Source organism: Colossoma macropomum, unplaced genomic scaffold, assembly GCF_904425465.1.
Source record: "Colossoma macropomum unplaced genomic scaffold, Colossoma_macropomum, whole genome shotgun sequence".
In the NCBI taxonomy this organism is placed as follows: Eukaryota; Metazoa; Chordata; class Actinopteri; order Characiformes; family Serrasalmidae; genus Colossoma; species Colossoma macropomum.
Genome location: NW_023494799.1, coordinates 32739410 through 32763813, shown reverse-complemented (window position 1 = coordinate 32763813; position 24404 = coordinate 32739410). Strand labels below are relative to the sequence as shown.

At 38.6% G+C, this 24404-nt stretch overlaps 1 protein-coding gene across 1 annotated transcript; it reads left to right on the top strand.

Annotated features, from left to right (window-relative positions):
- Positions 1-421: 421 nt before the first annotated feature.
- tdrd3 (tudor domain containing 3) lies at positions 422-23963 on the top strand. Its single transcript, XM_036586514.1, has 14 exons — positions 422-605; positions 3675-3765; positions 3995-4060; positions 4378-4538; positions 13265-13406; positions 13677-13748; positions 13858-14007; positions 15984-16133; positions 16558-16729; positions 16979-17101; positions 18364-19331; positions 20410-20535; positions 21156-21274; positions 23687-23963. Exons 1-13 carry the CDS (start codon positions 568-570, stop codon positions 21270-21272), a joined length of 2376 nt encoding a protein of 791 aa, XP_036442407.1. The 5' UTR covers positions 422-567; the 3' UTR covers positions 21273-21274; positions 23687-23963.
- The last annotated feature ends 441 nt before the right edge of the window (positions 23964-24404 follow it).

Sequence of the window (24404 nt, the reverse complement as noted above, 5' to 3'; positions counted from 1 at the left end):
ATGTATGTATGTATGTATGTATGTATATATATATATATATATATATATATATATATATATATGGGGTTAGGGGAGGCGCAATTACTCCCTAGCGTCTTTCAAACCACTTTCATAAATTAATTTTAGTAACGTTTTGGCCATTTTTCTTTTTCATGCACTCTAAGGTACCAAAATAGGACATGAGCTCCTTATGATTATATAATATACCTTACTTTATGTATGAAAAGTTTTCCTAACAATAAAATAACACTTACAACCATTTCAGAATCTGTGTCTCGGAAAAGCATTCCATATATAATATCTGCCTTTGTGAACTCACTTAAACCAGTAACGAGGAGAATGAAATGTATCGTCAAGTTCTCTGGTATCGTCCATCCCCATCACGGAGTCACCGTGGAAGCGTTTCAACTTTGACCCGTGACGCTTTACAAGTTTCGGAGTCGCGTCTGTTTTTAGCAGAGAGCCGCTGGACTGAGTAGAGTAAAGCACAACGGAGTGGAAAAACCATGGGAATCCAGCTACTACTCCGATAATTTATCTGCCGGCTTTTAAAGGACGTCCTCGAAGATGACGGAGCTGAGTTCAGCTCTCGCTAAGGAAGGATGGTGGGTAACAGCGGAGAGAGATGCTGTCGACAGCAGAGCTGTTCTGAGTGACGCTAGCTAGGCTAACGCTAGCATTGCATGTTAGCTCCTGATACGTGGGCTCAGTTTTACATCAGATTTAACTGCTGGCTGAGGTAAAGAACTGTGATGTGTCGCTAATGTAGCTAATTAGCCCGTGGACGTTTAAATAAGCTGGCTAGCTACGTGTGCTAACTCGCTCAGACCCCCCGATAGACTAGTATAATCCAGCTAGCAAGCTAATGTTAGCAGCTGCGAGTTAGCCTCACAGTGTATTGCTCGGGTAGCTTTTGCAGCAGCTGTTACAATAACAAGGCGTTCGCTGTGAGGCATTAAAGTTGTCAGTTTGGTGGCCGACGTCGGTTTTTGCACTAGTTTGCCTTCTAAAATGACTTTTAAAAAGCGTTCTTTAACAATTCACCTATCTCAGTCAGCTAGCTAACATTCGTCTGCTGCATGTCTGCTTTGTGTTGGCTTATTGCCGGCTAATACTGAGTTTAGTCTGAATGTAAACTTTAAAATTGATAGCGTTTTTTGTGATGGGGCTCTAGAAGGAATCCCTCCGATTTTCCAAGATTTCTGTAAATTAAGTAGTTGAGATATGACTCAAGTCATACAGAGTGATTTAATGTGAAGTGGTTCATTTGCAGAGAAACCCACCAATTCTGATATCTTTACAGTGGTGGTGATGGGAACCAGGGGTCCCGATGTCTACAACACCAGTCATTTTATTTACTATCCAAAACCACCAGTGAACCTACACGTGTCTTCTGAGTGTTTATACATAACATGGATGGTGATAAAATAGTGGAAAATCTTTGTTGCGTAACTATTAAAAAAACAATGTCTGAGACATCAGGCTGGGTATTCATAACCATTTCATGCAAAAAGCTTCTCGAGGCGTTAAACTCCTCAGACGTCTGGCTCCCATCACCACCACTGTGAACAATTCTGGCTCTGCAAGTTTCTGTAGAACGAAGCATTTCTCACAAAACCACTCTGAATGATCTTAACCATTTAATTATACAGAAATTTTGACAAAATGGTGGAGTTCCCCTTTAACATTTTACCCCTTATTTGCTTTGGGTAGCATTTTGTCAACAGAAAAAGCCATTAGCCATTAGCTAGCTAATTGTTATCTTGCTTTAGGCTGGGAAGGCATTGGCTGCGTCCCAGTAGGTTAATAAAAGTTCCCTTTCTATCAGCATTTCTTGATTTTGCCTGCTCATTTAATGTACTGGCGGAGCTGACTAGCTTGTGGACCCTCATGTATACCAGATCATGCAAAAACAGAGAAAGCAGGTGGGAAAAGAACTTTCATTCAACTATTCGGATGCAGCCGTTAAGTCCCTGGAAAGCACTGTCCAGCAAGACACAGACACGCAGACAAGCCATGCCTGAAAACCTTTGCTGTCTATTAAACAGAACATGAACTTTAAACTTTTATGCACTGATGTCTGCTGTGACATTAAGCATGGAAAAGTGAGCCTGAAAGGGGTGTTCTGGCCTAAAACTAGCATCTGTTATTTGTCATGTTATGTAGTATTCTGTAGCCCTCCATTGAATCCCCCAGCCTCATCGGATTGAGAGAATTCTCCTTTTTGTGTTTGTCCATGTTCTCTCAGTACAAATAACCATCATACATTAGACATACAATCATTAGGACCCCCCCCCTTTATGGCACTAAAGAAATCCTGACTTCTAGCATAGCCACTAATGTAGAGGCTAATAAACACGGACATTGTATTCAGTTTCTAAGCATTGGCTCGGTGGGGAGGGAACATTTTTTAACAGCCTGTTTCAAGTTATCTGCCCCAACAGCAGTTAATGATTTTCAAAAGTTCCTCCACCTTCAAAATACATCATCACAAAGGGGCTTTTCCAAGTCTTTTAACCAGAAAGACTCACTTTAGAGAGAGCCACAGAAAGAGGTGAGTAGGCATGTTTGCAAAAGATGAAGCTTTGCTTGCTTTTTCGGTTGGGCAGGAGTACCCCTGTAATTCATTTATGTCTGTATCTGGAAATGTATTACATGTATTAATTTTTTGAGGTCCATTTGCTGTCTGAGCTTATCTGAGAACATCTAAATAATTTATTCAAATGGCTGAAAAGTGAATTTCTTTTTATTTTATTTTTTATTTATTTATTTTTACTAAATTTAGTTTACAGATTTTGCTGAAATCTCAAATCTTATTTTCATTCATATAAATAAATGTTCAACTGTGTGCATTCAAATAGTTCATCTAAGGTATAACCATTGAAAATAGTCAGGACCCATCAGTTTTTTCTTATGATGCTACATTTAAGGAGAATTGTGTGAAGGCCAGAGGTGCTAAACTTGATGCATGCAATAAATCAGACAAATCACCTTCTTGTCACAAATTGTATAGATTTACATGTAACACTTCTGGGATCTTAATGGAAACAAACAGACCAACATCCAAAGAAACATCATAATTTGAATGCAGTTTTAATTTATTGTGCACTATGAATGCAGTTTAAGTAACAGAGAGCGCCACTGACCACAAAGGTACCAAGGTCTGCTGGTCAATTTTGTAGCAATAGTCAGGTTTAAATGCATTTACAAAGATACATTGCTTTCAGTATAGTTCATTTCAGGTGTACGTCTGTAGTTTAATACTGGAGTCTGTTAACAGACGTGGTCTATGATTTTCTAACCATGCTCAGCAGTGAATTACAGTGATTCATGGGAGTTGTTTGGCACTGATATTCAGAAAGGTCTGAATACAGTGAGCAACATTTAGCAATCTATAGAGTCACTTTTAAATGCTCTGCGGGTGTTTTTGCATTGTTTGTTTGGGGTTAACTAGTTTATTTATAAACTTACATACAGCATTATTTCTAAAAATATTTGAGACTCAATTTAATATGAACAAAAACAAGCTGAGAAGCGAGAATCATTCTCAGCTTCAAAATGACCGAAGCAGGACTAATAGAGGGGAGGTAATATACATTTGCATAGTAGAAGCATAAGCAGGCTCTAATGGTTAGGTATATTTGAAGGTAACATGTTGTTTTTTTTTCTTTTAGGTATCTCACAGATGAAGGAATAGAAGAATGCAAGAGCCCATCGGAGAAAGAGAAAGCAACGCTCAATGACATCATCAATGTAGCATTAAATGTAAGTTTATATGTATATAGAAAGGTATTGTAATTGTTATTCTGCAGCAGGTAACTACTCTGCCAGACTGTAACTGAGCATTTTTCCTGTTTGTTGTAATGATTCAAGTTTGGAAATAAGTATTTGTAGAGATTGGGTTGGGGGACATTTAATATTAATTTCAGCATGAGGAGCCAGTATGTTGCCGTTAACGTCATTTTAAATAGTGCTTTATTATTGTCTTCCACAGAGTGATCTGAGACCCATTGGAAAGAGCTTCCTGCCTACTGACATCAATGGTGGCAGAGTGGAGAAAGTAATAATTTCAGATAAATAAATGTGTGTATGGGACAGAGTGTCATAGTGGGTGTTTGGTTATACAGTATGTTTTTATAAATAGTGAGTGAGGTTCACTTTTGTTCGTGCGCTTTCACATGGTGACCACTGGGTGTCCCTGTAAGTAAATCTAAGTGGAGCTTACTCAAGGGGCGGGATAAGGAATAAGAGGGAATGCGTGAATTGCTTCTTTTACGCCTCCATTTTTATCCTTTTCTAAAACACATGAAATGAGTTTGCGGGAAATATGTAGTTTTGGACTGGTAATAAAACTGTTGCTTGTTTTCACCCTCTCAGTTGGAAGGCCCATGTGTCCTTCAGGTTCAGAAGATCCGGAATGTTGCTGCCCCAAAAGAGAATGAGGAATCCCAGGCTGCGCCCCGAATGCTCCGCCTCCAAATGACTGATGGGCAGACAATGTGCACAGGGCTTGAATTTAAACATCTGTCAAAAATCAGGTAAACCGTTCAGAGGACATCCCTGAGATAACCCCTTTTTTCCCCATTAGGAAATCCATGTGTGTTGCATTTAACTATAACAATGTTGGGGGATTTTATATGTATGTATACTAGGGATGTATCAGGTCTAGGGTACCATGCTAATTTACTCATACTCATAAAAATGCACCAATACCAACATGCAGATACCATGTGATGTAAGCCTAGTGAACGCTGCCATGCTAATGAGCAAATGGCTCAAGCTGGCAGTGACCAAGGGTCTGCTCACACAGTGAAGTGTTGACTGACTCTGTGGCGGTCAACGCAAAGTTGTAGGTCACTTTAAAGATTCTGCCTTGGCATATTCCTGAATATGTTGTGCGATTTTAGCCCATTTTTAAATGAACACAATCACAGCCAGTTCCCTAATACAGTAGACACACACAGACTAGCTAAACGGAGGCAAAAAAGTCAATATTTGCGATGCCGAAGTCTATATATGCTTTAGTCTGTTTGACTGAATTTACATGTGAGGTACAAACTGATATCTCGTTAATATATATATTTTTTTGTTTGTTTTTTAAATTTGTCTTTGGGAAATAGGCCGTAGAGTCCGTACTGTCCTGCAGTGAACATCACTGCCTGGTTTTGGTTTACTGCACAGAGCTGCTGGAGCACAGTTATTGCTCAGTACTCGGGCAGACAGAGCTGTCTGTAGAGGCAGCATTTCACATAGCGTGTTAATCAGACCAAGCATTTTCGAGCATTCGCAGAATATAAATGTAGGCTTTGTGATTACACAATGGTCTGTTCGAATGTGCAGTGTGACCAAAAAAAAGATTTCTAAAACTGCACAATGTATGCCTGGCTTTAGAGGACATTCAGCTACAATTCAACCAGCCAAAAAGACTTTAACAAATGTAATGTGAGGTCCTCGGATGTGATGAGGATGAGGAACAGGTTTCAAAACCATGAAACATGCTTTACTCAAAGCTATACAGAAGCGCTTTTCTGACATGGAACAAAACCCACTTTTCTCAACTGCAGTGCTACTCGAACTAATGTAGCATAGCTAGCTAATGCACTTTATTTAAAATTAGCTGGATTTTATTGATTTAATTGTTTAGGTACATTTGCTCTCATTTACGCTAACAACTACTTAATTCTGAGCAGGTTTCTCAGCATGTATCGGTATCGGCAAGTACTAAAAATGTACTCATACTCAGTCTAAAAATATGGTATTGATGTGTCCCGTGTGTGTGCTTGTGTGTGTCTTTTTAAAAAAGAATTGAAGCTGTAATAAAGACAAAGGGTGGACATATTAAATCTCTATATGAAGTTCATCACAGTTCAGTTGCACATTGCAAATTGTGCTGACCGCCCACATTCACAAGTAATCACTTGTATCTAATTAATGTGGCTTTGAGCATTATCATAATTAATCATGCATTAAATTAAAAACCAATCAGTCCTTTTAAGCTAATGTACGAATGTCTTGTCAGTTAAATTTTAATTCCCTGTGTAGTTGTGACTTTTAGATTTGCTAAGCAATTAGGACATAATTAGCTCAGTTTTACCCACCAGCCTGAAAATCAATGACTGTAAGACTGAAGAGTTTAAACACATTAGTGTAGTGCTAATAATTATGCCTAATTGGCTGATGACCCATCCCTGCCTTCATCATGCACACAAAACACTTAACATTGAAGTAGGAGTGCTCAGAGTAAGGGTTGCCACTTGTGGGAATATAAGCCTGATCAGAGTAAGAACTCTCCTGATTGCCTCAGGCCAGACGAAGGACATGTTGCTGCAGTCAGGCTGTGATTTTTAACTGTGACAACTGTAGCAAGTAGCTCAACCTGCCATGTCAGATCTTGCAGAGACACTCATTGATGTGTTTGTCAACCTCTCCCAGTCAGATTTGTTAAGTTTTTCTGAAAATGAAATTTGATTTACACAAGTTGCTGTTGCTTATGTTATTTCCTATCATATAAGCATATATAAAATTGCATTATTAAAATATTTTGTAATTGTAATAATCCAATTTAAAGGCAGTGTGGCACAAATTAGGGCTAAAACAAATATTCTACACTATTGTTAATTACGACAATAAAAATTGTCAACTGATATTTCCTCTGTCGCTTTTTTATTTACATTTTCAAAATGACGTCTGATCTAGAGTGAGTTAACAGCTTAACCTATGTGAGCAGGTACCAAAGAAAACGGACACTTATGGCTGAAAGTCTGAGTGTTTTCTTAAAATTAAGAATGAAGTAGTCACATACAAGATATGCAAGTCTTACTTGGCTTTCCACGGAATTATCTTTGACTACCGGCAAAGAAAACAAACAGGTGTCGATAGATTGGTCAGTAAATGGCAGCTTTCCCTCTGTGCCAGTGTTACGACAAACCAAACTACTCCCCAGGACGTACAGTTCAGACTGTAAGTGATTTGTCAGCATGTCCTAACATTACCCTTATAAAAATCACTAAAACTTATCATTAATGTTAGGCACTGGAATCACTAAGCTGCTTCGGTTTCTGTTAATTACAAAACTACAGAACGTTCGTAAGCTCATCCTCTCACAACGTTACCTACGTTAGATAGCTAACTACATACAACTGATTAATAACCTAAAAATATATAAACATAGTCACAAACATAGTTTTCCTTTTAAAAAAAGGCCCCCATCCTGGAATCCTGTACATCTAGCTTGTCTACTGAACTAGCACATTGAAATGTTAAATGAAGCTGCAGCCTGAAGACATTATTATATCACTTATTTTTAGCTGTTGTGTATTACTTACTGTTGATCAAAATTATGGGAAGCCTTAAATGAAGTGCCATATTTTTCCATGGTGATCATTCAGCCGAACAGTATATCAGTTTGTCATGTAAACATTGCCAAACTTTTTTTTTTATTATAGCTCTTCAGATATGCAGGCAACGTTTGAGCAGATTAATGGATTGTCAGTTAATTCTAATGGGTAATTCAATATCAATTTTGATTATTATTATTTTTTTGCAGCCTGATTAGAAATACATAGCTGATTATTTATTACACTGTTTGTTCCTAAAGCCATGTTAAATGACAATAAATGTGTTCAGTTGCTGCAAAAATTATTAATTGAGATAATTGGTGTCAGGAGATTTTGTGTAGACAATAGTCCTATTCAGATTCAATTCATGTATCAGGGGGATGTTTATAATAAAATTGTTATGCATCTCCTCAGTGATAAAACTCTTGCGCCTGGATGGAAATAAAGGTACCACAGGATGAACAAGTTTCTAGTGGGTTGTATTTTCTGTGAACCCAGCTGTATGTTTCACACAGTCATATGATCATAGAAAACTATGTTGTTGATATTATGAAAGAAAAGTAAGGATTTATACCTGCACCTGCCATTACAATTGTCCCTTTAATCAGCCTGTGGGATCTTTTTTTGTTTTCTTTTTTTCTCTTCTGTTTTTTCTCCTCTAGTGTAGAGGACAAAGTTGTACCACTCCGACTCTTTCTAAGCATCCATTGTTTCTTGATTCATGTGTTTAATGTGGATATGCGCAATAGGAGTACGCAAATATGAAGAGCAGTAGCGCTTAAAAACCTTTTTTTATTTATTTAGTTTCCCCTCATTGCGAGGCGGCAGCTGCCTGGTAAATCCTGGTCCCCATGTAAATTAAAATCTGTCCGAAACAGGCTAATGGTAGATTTTAATATTCAAGAAAGATCCACTGCTTGTGTTTTGACATTTGCCTTGCATGTACCGCATTAGGAAAATGTTGTTGTGGGTTTAGCCTTGTTATCCAGTTCAGTTTCACAAGGAGAAATCTGATCCTAGATCAGCATGTAAGGCTTCTTTCTTTTCAAGAGCTGCCAAATACACGCTGCACACTGACCCATGTGGCCTCTCCTCGCCTCCCCTTCCTTTAACCCCTGTTTCACCCCTCTCCATTGGGCCGTCATCCTCCAATCGCCCGTCGTAGTTACTGCTCTGGCCAGGCAGCAGCCGTCGTCATGGCGATGCGCCAGCCTCTACAGGTGGAGACTGTAGCATTGCCCTGCTGTCGGAGGAACAGGCTTCTCTTTATCTACGCGGACCTCCTTCCTCCCTTCCTCCCTCCCTCCATCACTCTTGCCCCGCCCCATCTCTGCCCATTCCCGTCTCCCTCCCTCCTCAGTTTCAGGAGATAATACTAACTACTGTTCCACTACCAATCTTAAGACATTTTTTTTCTTTCTTTCTTTTTTTTCTAATTTAAGCAACAGAGGTAAAATGGAGGGTTTGTTTTGTGTGTTTCAGTGTCGTACTATTACCAAAATCATGCTCTTGGCATTTATACTGAAGTAATCTCAAAACACTGCAATCAGCCTAATGCATTTCAATGTTTAGAGGATGCCCACTGCGCAGCATTTTAAAATTGTTAGGTCTGAAAGCACTACTTGTCAAATATTTGAATCACTGGAATATTACACGCGTGCTGAGACTGTCTTAGAGTTCTGGGCAAATCACTGATATTAGTGCTTTTTTTTTTTTAAATTAAAATTGAAAGAAGCTGCATTATTGAGTCAGGAGGGAGAAAAATGTATTCGTGTGGTGGGTGTGCACTGCTGCAAGTCCAGTAAAGGAAATAATAGTAAAAAAGGTTTCGAGTCAGATATCACAGTACGTCCTTATACGCTAATGTAGGCATCGAATTTAAATGCAAAATCAACGTTATACTGGTGAGGATATGATGACAGTAGTAGATAATTCACTTACATAATCAGAAGACATATCCTTCTTTGAGTTTTGAAAGAGTTCTCTTTTAAATACGCTTTCAACACGTTGGCAAAGGGCAGACATCTTGGTGCTGTCTTGCACCGTGTTAGCGTGACATTTGCTGCTGAGAGTGAACAGGATGTCAGGTGCTTGAGCTAAGATGGTATATATTTCCACATTTAAACAGTAATTTTAAAAAAGTGTAAATGTATTAAAAGAATATACTGACAAAATGTATTGTGGCGTCGCCTCCCTGCGTTGTACTGATTCAGAGAGGAAATGTTAATTGTTGGGCTGTTTTAGGTTTATTTGTACTTTTATGTTGAAGAGCCTGAATATGGGTGCTGTGGTGGTTTTCCAGAGTAGAGTAGAGGGCTGTGCTTTTAGCTGTTAACGCTGGTGAGGCTGTGTTTCTTCTCGTGGTGTTTGGTGCTGTTTTCAGCAGATTAAAAATAAAGCTTCAGTATTTTGCAGTTTGCCTTTATTGATAGCCTACATATTGCCAAAAAACACCAGAATATCCAAATCCCAAAATTACAAACAGAATACCTATCCAGTGAACGAATATCTGAATAGTTGAATATTTGAGTCCAGCCCTAGAAATCGCTTAATTTTTATACTTGCATAGAGGTAGACAGTGTGAACACTTATCTTTTGTTTTTGTATGGGCCAATTCTGTGAAATACTCATTTGATAATGTGAGTAGTGATGCACGATGATATCAGAATCATTTTTTATCAGCAGATTTTTAGATTCGTCAAATTTTAGACTGTGTGTATTGTACTATATAAGAGCAGAAAGTTTAGGCAATACTGGGCTAATATGCAAACAAACTTGCATTTTATTCATTTTACTGCATTTGTAACCCTGAAGAAATAAGTCATTTCTTTGTAATGCTAATCCAAGTGGATTTATTCCCAGTTACCACGTTTTATGAATGTTTAATCTGCATTGGCAGATATGTGCATGAAAAATATTGGATGTTGGCATTGGCCCACAAATCCTGTATCGATGCAGCCCTGGTTGGACATGGTTATCCTTCCAATATGGCTCAAATCTTTGATTGTGCCATTTCAGATAATGCCGGGTTTAAATTGAAAGTGAGTGACCCGGCTCTGCGAACGAGTGAAATACATGGCAGGATTGTATTTTGTGCATGTTTTTGTGGCACCACACTCACAGCAAGTGACAGTATTTTGGCAAAAGACATCTATCTTACATGGAGTCATGCGCTGCTGATATTACAAGCTTTCATATTCCACTGTGACACTTTGTTGCAGACACTCTGTTAGCTTCTGATAACACACCTTACTGGACCATTAATGGTCATTAATTAATGACCATTAATGACCTGATGTAATATTAAATATCGGCCAATAGCAGTTCTTTTATAGTGATTAATTAATATTAGCTATGTGGACAGCTGGCACGCGATTACATTAAAACATGCATGGATCAACATATCACTAGAATATACCCATCACTGACAGTCACAGTTGATTCTGGCTGGAAATAACCAAACTGATCCCGGTTGTCCATGTTATGCAGCGTAGCTTTGTTTTTGCCCTATCACGGTGCTGATAAGTAGCAGATGAATTTGTCTGGGTCACAAATTCTCAGTGCTCATGTTATCTTAAGCCAGAAAAAAAGTAGTAGATGAGCTTAGCGGGCTAGCCAGACCCACTACATTGGGCCTCCCTTTTGGCTTTCGTTTTGTGGTGCTTTATCCCCGCAGGAGCCTGCTCGCCGCAGCTGGACGGGCCTAGAGGAAGATGGCTCTAATTGCAGTGGTGGCGTCACGCATCAGCTACTAGAATCCTGCCTAAGTCCCTGGGCTTTTCTAATGAGAGGGCTCAGAAGAGCCAGGCCCAGGGGGAGGCTGTCCAAGCTGAGTGGATGTGGGGAGGGCGTGACTGAGGAGAGGGGCGCGATTATTTTTAGCTGGGCTGTTTTCGGCAGTCCACCGTGTCGTATTGAAATTTGGTCTGGGGCATGGGCAGGGAGATCCATTTGAGGAAGTAAGCTAACATTTTGGCACATTCACTGCACCAAGTCTCCCCTGGCTTATAGCTTATTGGAATGTTTGTGGGGGGAAATTGAGTTTCTCCCTCCCTCCCTTCTGTTTGCTTCTCTCTTGCTCTCTCCTCTTCTCCCTCCCTTTTCGCTATCTCCACTTTAATTAAAATCAGACTGCTGGCTGCTAATCCACACTTGCACAGCAAGTTGATGTGAAAAGTCTGTCTGTGTCAGGGGATATTATGTTCAGTCAGTAAAAATCAGAAAGTGCAGTGAACTTGAAAATGTGGATTCTCCCTCTGATAAGTAACTACTGTGTAGTTGAATAGGGAAGCATTGTGTTGCTATGCTGCAGACTTTGTAACTACATAATTCTGTCAATTTTATGCATCTTTGGTTATATTTAAATGTTTATACACTATAATATCAGCAATTGCTAGAGCCTGATCAGTATATAAATTTGTTCTAATTCTCTTTTATAAGCAGACTTTTTTGCTGGCTAGTATTATGCAAATTTCTGCCATCACATCATATTTTGTGTTATGTTAGTGCCTAAAGGTGGCATGCCACACTAATGATATAGTAATACTATTTATGGCAGTTGTGACATTTGATGTAAGATGCGAACGGTGAACCTCTCAGTAAACGCACAAAACCTAAAGCCTGTATTTGCATATTACTGGAGGAGTCTGTTAACTTATTACGCTGCGTTTACATTGCTCTGGCACCGCATATCCCATTTATTTTTAATGGGAAGCGGTCCTGTCCATCACGGCCATGCATTCCATGGTCAGACGCATCATATTTAGGTTATGTGGTGCATCAAAACATAGAGTGAAGCTGAACTTCAAACACAAAGCATCAGGATACAGGTGTTGTTTGTACGATACATGTCTGCAGGTCCGTGCATGAAACATTCACTCCACTTTTCAAACATTCTTGTGCAAAATGGAAGACCAGTGGCAAAAGCTCATATATTTAAACACAGCTGTTTTACCTCCAGAATTTAAAATCTGAGTGGGAAGACCATCTGTTGGCTGCTAATAGACTGAAATGACTAATGCAAGTGGAAATCGGTGCCCTTAATCCTAATCTGACTTGTTTGACCTCAACATTTTGGAAGGAATTTGTTTAATGATGCATATTATGCTGACTTTCTGATTATTCAATAAAATAAAAGCATAAATTACATAAAAATTGACTTAGCAAGACTACATTTCAATTTGGTTTCACAGGAACTGCCCTCCTGACACCCATATGCAGCCAGATGAAGGGGAAGGATGCGTTCACGTTCAGTGCTGCACCAGATCCATGTAAACATAGCATTAGCAGTCTGCGGAGCTGGTTATTAAACGAAATTGCGTTCCTTTGTAGGGTATGTTTAGAGTCCTTTGGGCCTATTTACTTCATATGCACACAATTTCTTGACTGCAAACATACACTCTCTGTGCATTCTCTGCTTTTCGTCGCTTCATGCTCAGTCAGATACTGACCCCTACTAGAAAGGTTATATTTGTAAAGGCTATAAATCCATTTTAGTACAGTACGTTTTCTGTAAAAATGTATGGTCCTCGAAATGCTTAATCTGAAGTGCATGTACTGTTTTGTGCTGACTGTGTGAGTTTCAGGGAAAAAAAAGTGAATTAATAATAATATTGTCTTTGTTGCTTGTTACTAGAAGAATAAAGAAAAAGGTTATCACTGATTGGCTGTAATTTGGCTGTAAAGACATCAGAAACAGCCATAAAAATTCAGGACTTGTGCACCCTTAATGTATGGATTAGGGGTAGATGGATCTTTCAGTGTCTGCAGAAATCACGCTGAGACGTCTAAATCTTACAACCATATAAAATTGTATAATCTATTATGCTGATTTTTAAAATTCTTGCCTCCTTAAAATCATTTTAGTCAAGCCCTAGTAATGCATGTTTAAACCTGATCTTTGCTGATGTTTCATGCTGTGCTTGCAGTTTGAACACCCCGCCTGGAACCAAAGTGAAGCTCCTGGGCACAGTGCCAGTAAAGAATGGCTTTCTGCTATTAGACGATACCAAGATCACAGTCCTCGGAGGAGAGGTGGATCACATGATCGAGAAATGGGAGTTACAAAGGGTGAGCAGGAAACACTACTTCTTGAGAAAACTTAAAGTATTAGCAATTACTGGAAAGAAAAATGTTGCTGCTCAAACTTTGTCATTAGTAGTTATCTGCAGTGGAAATGTCATGTTGCTCATGCATCTTATATAAAGTCATATGTACTAAATTCATTCTGTTTTCTGTGCCTTTTGTTTTATGATATAAATGTGTTCTTCATTGTGTGGCCATTAACTGTGTTTACTGAGTGTACATTTGATTAAACATTAAATCCTCCGATTTTAACAGAGTCTGGCCAAGCATAGCAGGAGTAATATAGGCGCAGAAGGTGGACCACCTCCGTTTTTGCCCTTTGGACAGGTAAGTTGAGCTCAATTTAGATTCCATTGCACAAAATATCAGGCGACCTGTCTTGTTACTACGTAACCATTGTATATAGCAAGAAGATAGCAGTTGTTTCTGTCCATAGAAATGTGTACGCAAGGAGGAGGTGGACAGTAGGGCTCTGGACCAGAGGAAAACCTTACAGAGCAGCAATGCGGCCAAAACAGCAAACGAAAATGACGAGTTTGAGAAGCAGAGGATTGCTGCCATTGCTGAAATTGCTAAAAGCAAAGAGGTGAGGTTAGACTTCCAGGACTTCTTGTACTGCCTTTTTCATGGGTGCATTTTGTGTATACCCAAAATGCCAGCAGGTCTACACTGGCGGAGAGCACTGCTTGATATAGCCTGTTTCTATAGCCCATTTGCTCATGTACAATTTTCTGTGAGATGACTAAGGATGTAAATGATTAAACAAATAATCAACTGTTCCACAAGTACTGGTGGTTAAAAATTCATTTCATTTCCAATTAACAGCAGTTCCATTTTGAATAGGCTGGTTTATCATTTAAGTTCAGGATTGTTTGTGAATTGTACACATGATGGCACAATAGGTGGTTAGGTTTGCGAAGTAGGCCTTAAAAAAATGAAGCCATGGCATTTATGTTTGTTTTAATTTGAACTAGTAAATACACAAAAAATACAACTTTAGAACTTTGTTCTTGAATGTTTAGGAGCCCTTCATTGTATCTTCCAGTGAGTTCATCAACGTTTTAGTTGCTGATCATATAATCATGGACGTATCAGGTCTCTCAGAGGTGTCAGTCCCTCAGTTTAAACAAAACTGAGTTTTATGTGGGTTTAATATAACTTTAATATAGTTTCAGGCCATTTACTTAATATACACACCTGGCTGACTGGCTCCACCTATCAGTACTATGGTTGACTTTTCATACAAGAAACACTTTTTATCTCCGTGCATTAACACAGAATTCAGTTAATGTGTGTACTCATACGTGTGCGTATATAGTGTTTTACGGTTGCTTTGAACAAAATTTAGCCAAAGACTTCCTGATTTTAGAAACTGAACTATTCATTTTATAATAAATATTTTAATGGGTCGCATCCTTGCTGGTTAATAACTGACTGGGTTATTCTTACGAACATTACGAGTAAAAAAAACTCTTTGAATAAATCTGTAAATAATGATTTTACTTTCAGAAGCGGTATACTGTTGTCAGACTGTATTTTGATGCTATTCTTAAAACGTATGTATTTTACAAAATGTAGCATTGACACTTTGACAGTTGTATTTTGCCACACAACATTTTGTTACTTCAGTTCAATCCTTACAAGGAAAACAAAGTAAAGAGATTCAACAGTGATGCACACTCAAAAGCTATGTACACTCATTTTTTTCTGAAAAGGAGAAAAATGGTAAATGTCAGTAGTGAGAAACACATATGTGAACATGTTGTGGTAAAAGAAAAAATCCTCAAACCTTTTGCTGTTACTATAAAGAGCTCCAATTGATCCATTAAATTCTATGAATAATTATTTATCAGAGTGATGTGGTTGATGGTAGGTTATCCGTCTTATTATGTTTAATGATTTGCAGTTACAGGTGTTAATTGAGTTCCTTAATATATAGGAAGGTCTGTGCTTCATCGCAGCACTCACAGAATACTCTTGGGATGTCACAACATGCTTAGCAGCAGTTCTGCTATAACAGTAAAGATACACTAGATAATCGCTGCATTCCTCAGGCAAATAATTGCTGAGGCCAGGAATCACAATTTGATTAAGATTTGACTTGCTGTTTTGGATTTCATTAGTAGAAAATTCATTAGATAGAGAAAATATTGTCTCTAAAGTGTTGAAATAAAACCTTCCAAGGAAATGGCCATTTAAGTCTAATTGATTTGCTTTCTCTAAGATTTTAGCCCTCACGTGGAGATGAAAAATGCATATTGATGTAATATGTAAATGGGTTTGTTGTTCATTTCTGCCACCCTTTAGGCTATGAGTGAACCTAATTATTAACATATAGGAAACAATATGTCAAGTCAATAATGAAAAATGTAATCTAATCATTTTCCAGGCTAGTTCCTCATTCCCAGTATTACAGTATATACCCTTCAATTTCTGTACAGCAATCTGTTTTATCAGAAACAGCTTTGAAATGTACCAAAATCGAAATGAATCTCCATCACAAATTCTCGATGCTCATGTTTTCTAAAACAACTGTTGGACTGTCCCTCTGTTTGTGTGCAGACACGCACGTTTGGGGGTGGAGGCAATGCAGGGAGCAACCTCGCAAACCCAGGCTCCACTTCCAAGAACCGGGATGCATACCAGAAAAGGAGGGAGGAACGAGATAAGACCTGGACAGAGAGCAAACCAGATGGAGTTTACCGAGAGCTGGTAAGACCTGAGGGGCCCTTACCTGATAAAAAGCCTGTACATCTGTGTTGGCATCAATCAGTTATCATGATGTGGTACTGCGGTACATAAATTCAGAGGATGATTAAAGGATTGAGAATGGAAGTAAGGACTTCAGTAGAAGTGAGTAAGAGCAATTCAGTGAGTTATTTTACTCTCCCCTGGTTTTCATGTAAAATCTCTTTTTTGTAAGTGGCCTTGCATAAAAGGTCTTTCTTTGAGGATATGTCCTTTGCTGAGTAAATCTGGATTTTAAACATGCTACTTCCCACTCGGCAAACAAACGGCCCTCAAGTATGCGCAGCATTTTCTCTGCAGCTCAATCTCTGCTGTAGTACTTCCTTTGATCTCCAAAAGTCTCCCCTCATTACATCCTGTCTTCTGTCTCATTCTATCTTAATTTCAGGTGGATGAGCGGGCTCTAAGGGATCTCATGGAAATGGGTTTCAATAAAGAGGCCGCCAGGCAGGCTTTGCTGGACAACAACAATAATGTAGATGTGGCCCTCAATTACCTGCTCACTGGGGTCAATCAGGCCAAATCAGCTCCGGTGGAGTCGAGTCGTCCACCACCCAGAGGTATGAGCTCCAGGGAATTAGCTTCAAGTAATAGAGTTTCACCCCTTCTAGGGCTCCAGATAGAGCTGCTCTGGTTAATGAATTAGAAAGACAAATATCAGAGGCACATGGGTCACTGGTTTATATCTGCATGCAGTATCTGGAGCAGTTCTAGAAAGCTGGATTTATAGATTTACTGCATGTTTTTGTCATAAACAAAGTTTTGTCGGGATCCTCATAGTATGTTGCCTTTTGTCTTGCATGTATCAGGGAAGGGCAGAGGGCGAGGAAAGACCAGACAAGATGATGATGATGAGGGAGGAGGAAGACCCTCAGGCCCCAGCACGCTGTTTGACTTCCTTGAGTCTAAAATGGGCGCTTTCTCTATTGATGGTAAATGGAATCTGCTCTTTTCTGTTTGTTTTTTTGCCCCTAATGTTTCTTTTTTTCCTGTGTAGATCATTCAGTTCAGATAAGAAGCTTTACTGATGACATGGAAACAGGCACTGCATGAGTAATATTATTTTTATGACATCAAAGCCTTGATGCATTGTCCTTCACAGCGATGGAAGGAGGAAGCTGCCTTTTTATTTTTTTAGAGAAACCTTTTATTATTTACTGCACATATCCTATGCTGTCTCTGAGCTATGACACTTGGGAGATCCAAACAGGTGGCAAATCTCAAATGAAGGCATTAAGCCAGGGAAAATAGTTCTATTAGATGGCTTTTCTTAAGTCTCTGTCATTAGGACTTGCTGGCGAGCTCTGATTGACATATGGTCTGCTGATGAAATAAAGGGGGCCAAGATGATGGAACACATTGATCTTCTTTATTACGGAGAGGTGTAGTGGTCTGCTTTTTTGACTTGCGCTCTCTTTCAAAAGTTTCAATCACTTGTCATATTAATAGTTGTTATTCAATAATAACTTACAGTGTAGACTGAAATAAACTAGACACCAAAATATAAACCAGTGGTTATTCACAATTTAAAGTTTTTGGGAACAACAAAAAGTTATGAAATGGTTAAAAAAAAAAAGTGGCACATGATATTAAATAATAATTTATCTATAGTAATTAAGCAAAATTTTTATGAATAACTTTTAATGGGTGTTTTTCAAATACGAGGCATTCTATTTAGTTATTTTATTAATTTATTGATTGATTTTAATTATTTAGTTCATTGTCAATGCTATACAGCTTTCTCACCTCTTATTAATCTCATCTACAGCTCTGTTTATCATCAAAACTTTCTTCATTTTACAGCCTTTTACAAATAGTTTGAAATGTATGCATTATTATCGTAATAATGGTAGTGTTTGTGGTTTTAACGCTAACAGTCATGTCATGCTTTGTTTATTAGTAAGTCGTAATTTGTTCTGAAATAGCATCCAAACTTGATTGCACATTTTGTTTTGAAGTGCAGCAAATGCAGCACCCTGGTGTTGCACTCCCATTCTTTTGTTTCTGTTTTTTATTTTTTTATTTTTTTTTCCCCCTTAATGCAGAAGCAAGATTGCATGTGATCTGCATGCCATTACAATAGCTGACTCAAATGATATTGTGGCCCACGATCAGCTGAAACACTTTCCAGTTTTAGGCATGTAGGACTTTAGATTGCCTATCTAAAAGCTTTTCCCATTGATTCTCCCTATAGAGTCAAAGAAACAGCCACCACAGAAAACACAAGAGTATCCTGGCAGGATGACTTTCCCAAATCCTGATCAGATCTCCCGAGACGCCCCCCAACCCAAGTACAGTGGCCGTAATGAGGGGAGACCACAGAGGAATGACCGACCTCCTCGCTTTCAGAGGGACGGAGACTTCCACAAATCTGGTGGCACAGAAAATGCCCATCCAACCTCCTCACAGTCGCAACCCCAGAGGTGGAGAGATGGTGGAGAAAAAGGAGGAAGAGGTGGATCTGATCGATGGAAGGATGAGAGACGAGATGCAAAGGGTGGACAGATTAACTCTACCTCTTCGGGGAGCCTGAGGTCAAAGGAGCAACAAGGTCCTTCTGGAAACTTCTCCCAGGGCTCAAAAGACCATGGAGGGTCAAAGGGGTACCAGCATATATCAAGGGATGGAGGTTTGAGAGAGCAAGAGCAGGTAGGTGGATATGATCCACTTACTTTTAGGAAGAGCCAAGGAAATGGGCCACTGGGCCCCAAAACTTTGGAAACAGCTGTCATGGCTCCTGACTCTAAAGGTAGACCTGAACCACACAGCAGAAGGAAAGGCAGGTCAGAGAGGCCCAATTCTGCCCAATTCGGTCATCAGGAGACAGTGGGCAACTCGAATTCTGTCCACATTACAGGAGGAAAAGATTCTACCATTATACAGGATGGGGGGTTGGGGGGTCAATTCGCTAAAGGAGGAGGGAGTTCAAACATACATCTCCAAAACGGCGACTCGGATCACAGACGGACTGGTCCCATCAAACCACAGTCTTCGGGTCCACCTCACAAGAACATCAGCTCACACAATTCTGCCTCCAAGAAGAGGTCTGGACCAATCAAAGCTCATAGAGGGTCAGAGATGGGTCACACAGCAGACACAAGTAGCCATGGAAACTGGAAACCCGGTGACCAGTGCCTTGCACTTTATTGGGAGGACAACAAGGTCAGTCAAAAATATGGCAGCCAGCCATGTTTTTTGTACATATTGTTGCTGTCAGGAAAAAAAATCAATTCTTCAAAATGGTAATTTTACAGGAGAATGGAAAATGTTCTTAACTTTTACTGGAGGTTAATGTAACAAGATTTTTTTTTCCAAGTAATTTTGGACAATTTCTGTTGGTCCATTCACCATGAAATTTTAACACAAGGAAAAGGCTAATTGGACTTTTTGAATTATTAAAAAAAGACGTCAGTCAAGAAATGGAAATTTTTGTGAGACAGCCACAATATAATTTCTGATTAGCTCCATACGGTGTCATTTATGATTTATTTGACATGCAGTAAATACATGCAGAAACCTTTGACATGAACAGACTTTCTTGAAAACCGTCCAGAGTACATCACCTTTGTAGCATAGTCAAAACATAAAAGTAAGTCTGCTTTCAGAAGTTAAAAGGTAAATGATAAATAATCTCTTCCAAGTATTTTCATATTTTAAACAGTTTTCTGCACACCATGTTTTGCATTGTTATAATCAACATCTAAAGAATATTCAACCTGAATGAAGACACCATTGATGGAGAATATTGAAATTGTTAAAATGTCTTTAATGGTAAAATGTCATAATGCACACATTTTTACCTAAGAAATTCTGCTCTGCTGAGATTCTGATCGAAAGGCCCATCTGTTCCAAGGATGTGAGTGTATTTACTGCATGTCATACAAGTTCTTTGCCAAATGGAGCTATCCTTTTTAAAGCCTTTTTGAAATACTGAAGGAAGGTAATGGCAGGCAAGTTGTCCTCCTATAATTTGTAGATGGCCAAAGCACCGTCAGCTAATGCCATAAAGAGCCACTTTTAAAAGCTTTAAATGGTTTGTTTATACATGCTTTGCTTTTAAACCTTAGAAACATTCTTTTTTTCACCTGGTATTAACTACTTTTATATTGCTGCATGCTTATTAAAGCCGCTTAGAACAGTAAAATTTAGTGAAGGCTGCCTCTGTTACTTCATTATATTGCGACCTTTTCTAAAGTGTTGAACTGCTGGATCTTTGTTTCTGGTGTCCTGCTGTGTGCAGTTCTACCGGGCCACGGTTGACGCAGTGCACCCTTCCGGCTCCACCGCTGTGGTCGTGTTCAGTGACTATGGCAACTGTGAGGAGGTCCTGCTTCACAATATTAAACCTCTACACATGGACCTGTGGGTAAGTACATTCAACAGTAGTATGATCCACACTGGTACAGAAGCTTTCTCAAAGTACATTTCATTTCACAGTAGAAAATGAAAGGAAATTCTAGTGTTAGATATAACTGTTAGCTGAGAGAATGTCTTAGCAAAGCTGTTCCTATGAAGTTTTATCCAACTTATGAAAACTAGCCTAACATAGTGGGGGGAAAAATGGCACTTTCATTTTCCATAAGGCTTTCTGGGAACTACGGCCCTCGGGCAGAAGCCTGGGAAACTCATTGATTCATGACTGTGGTTTACAACAAAACATGTTTTGCATAAACTCTTACTGACAGAATTTAGCTTTGCATATTGCCTTCTACTATAAGTCTGTTTTAAGTCAACAGGTTTCCTGTTCTTTGCTAGGTAAAGGGAAATGCTTTAAAATGACTGATTGTATACTACGGAAGTGCAAAAAATAAGTTGAAAAAATTATTCCTTTATTATGTTAAAAATCAGCTTGTAATTTGGTTAGTGTGGTTTTTGGGTTTTTCCATTCTAACTTGTCGTGACTTGCTTGTTGGCGTCTTTTTGTTTGGATTGGCAGCAATAGAACAACTGTTGTTAATCACCTGTTACACGATGCCTTTTCAATAGGATGAAGACGATGTTTACTATGAGAATTCTCTAGAGTTTCGACGGGGGGGAGACGGGCAGCCCAGGCGCACTCGGCCAACGCAGCAGTATTATCAACCTCCCAGAGCACGAGACTGACGGTTTGTTCTCTCTCTCTCTCCCTCTCACACACACACACACACACACACACACACACGTGCAAAAAAAACAAAGTTAAGCTAAGGAGAACAAGTTTGGGGAATATACAGCCTTGTGCAAAATTCAGAGACCCTTTGTTTATTTCATTTTTAGTCAAATCGGCAAATTATGTACAAATTATTAATGTTTAAATGTCAGGAAAAGAGAAATTGGATATTTAACAGAATATTACGCAAACATTAAGTATAATATAAAATCTATCAGTATTGAATTTATTAGTCTTTTGTGCACATACTGTCGCTTCAGCTCCACCATTTTTCTAATCTTAAAACCCACCAGTTGTAGTTGTTCTCACGTCAAAAGTTGTTCCCAGAGGAGTCACTGACATTATGCTCCCCTTCAGACAGACACTAACATTCACACAAGTAAACTGAAACTCTATGGAGAGGAATTTATGCTAAATTGAAAAGCAGTCACTATGGTGGCAAAACGTGAAATGCAGTGCACACATTATTTTTCCATAGCAACATACAGAATATGTGCTAAAATGAAAGACAAAATTTCTCTTACATTGTTTTAACATCTCTTGACTTTTTTACTGAAAAATAATGCATGAGTATAATGCATTTGCATTTCAAAAAAGATGCTGAATTCATGTCAGAATTGAATACAATCTGCCTTAAAATGTAATGAAGGCACTGCTAAATTGCTCTCTACTGTGCAGTACTTTAAATAGATTTGTCTCATTGAAATGCAATCATGACAGTGAAAATAGTGAAATACAGTTTGAACATATTACTTTTCCACAGGTGGCATGCAGAACACATGGCAAAATGAAAAGCAAAACCTCTATTACATTGTTTTCATATTGCTTGGCCTTTCTTTGTAGTTCAGATTTATTTGCCTTGGTGAATTTCAACCAAAACAGTGAAACATTTCATTTAAACAGTAACATGCAGAAAACATGCCAAAATGAAAAGTAAAAGATGCATTGCGTTTAAAGTTGTTTTAAGTACTGCACAGAGGAGAGCAATATAGAGGTGCCTTCATTATATTTCAAGACGAATTGTGTTCAATTCTGACATGAATTCAGCATTTTGTTAAAATGCAAATCATCATGCATCGTTTTTCTGTTAAGAGGTCAAGCGATGTGAAAACAATGTAATAGTAGGTTTGTTTTTCATTTTGGCATGTATTCTGTATGTCACTATGGAAAAGTAATTTGTATTGCATTTCACCTTTTTCCACTGTAGTGATTGCTTTTCCATAAAACTTATATTAGCTGCCTTCGAATTTCTTTCTCATATGCACCTAAAATTGCTAAAGGAGATGTTTCTGAGGTGACTAGATATAGATGATCCTCTTGTGTAAAGAAGGGGAAGTCAACAGTTTTTCCAAAACTGGAGTTCAAATCTAAAAAAAATGCACAGGTATTTCTGTCCATCCTTCCAGTGTGAGAAAACAACAGCGCTGTAGGTCTGAAAGGATGTGTAGCTTCAAGAAACAGCCGAGATGTGGAATAAAGATTTAGGGACTGTGGAGTCTAAATCTGTAGCTGAGATTACTTGGACTGTGAGACTGAACCTTGGAAACTGAACTTTGGAGGTGTGGAAAAATTTCCCAGCAGATTTCTTTGAAAAACTTTCTTTGAAGCAAGTGTGAATAGAAGGATAGAAACTGTGATAAAAGCAAAAGGTAAATCAAATGAAAAACTTCTCTGTTAAAATGTTTTCTGCTTGTTTCCTGACTTTGAAAAATAAATAACTTGAACATAATCACCCTTTTGATTAGAAATGTAAAAAAATTAAGGGTAGTCTCTGAATTTTGCACAGTACTGTAGGCAGATCTCTCTGTAAATCTCTCAATACCCCTATGTTATGTAAAGATAATACCAACACATTTTTTTGCACACAACCAACACATGCAAACCCAAGAATGTAACACTCTCTGTAGGCGCTGGCACAAAGAGATTGTTTAAACCAACCTTTTGTTTTCCCTTTAAAGTAACTGACACGTCCTCTTTTTATTATTCTGCTTTGTTAGTTTTGCAAAGCAAACACTGTGGCTTCTGTGAAGATGATAGATGAGGTATAGCATGCAGCGTCAGGTCTTCAATGAACACACTCACTGAGCCTGTCTCCTGAACTGCAAGTCAGAAGCGCTAATTGGCTGTCATGCACTACGGTTGCCAGGCTTTTACATCATCATTTAAGTTTGCCTTATTGGAGACAGTAAGCGAGAGGTTCTGTGGGACAGTCTGGCTTTCAGATAGTCTTATTTTGACATCTTGTTTACTGTTATTTGATTGTATTTTCATATCTGCTAAAGATATTTTTGTGCTTATTGTTTGTGAGCAGGTGTGTTTAAGGATATATAAGAGCCTAGAAGAAAATTGTTTCTGTTTGTTCCCCCAGGCATTCTATGCTGATGACGATCTGTCAGACCTGATTTAAAGCTAAGGCTCAAGATGAAAGTCAACACACACACTAGCAGATGATCAACTCTGAAATCTATCTCTCTCTTCTGTCTCTGTGGTGGAGAATGTACAAGGAGAAACCTGTAAGGGCTTGCTGCACAAGATGCATCGACCATATCCGAACACAAACGCGATAATGCAAAAGGCTGCTGTACTCGGTGATGATTTGTACCATACTTGGTTATAATGATCATAAAAACTCTTCACCCGTTTTTTCTTTGGAGTCGCCTGTGTCCTTTATTTGGCAGTGTTGTAAGTGCAGTGTCGTAGATGCTTTATTTAAAGTTTACAAACCTCAATTACAGATAAGTTGGAACAGTATGTAGAATGCTGATAACAGAAAGCTGGGAATAGTAAATTCTGTTTGACCTGTATTAAATTAAAAACAGTACAAAAATGATATTTAATATTTTACCTTACTTAGTTATTTCTTTTTTTTTCCCTAAACATATGCTCATTCCATATTTATTACCTGCAGCATGTTCCAAAGTTGTGACAGGAGGGTGTTTACCAGTTTGTTACATCACCTTCCTTTTTAACAACGCACATCAGCTTCCTAATTCCCCAGTACTTTTTCAAGGGAAAAGAGGTCTGAACTGCCGGCAGTACAATTTAGCACCTGCGCTCTCTTAACTACACACCCATGCTGTTGTAAC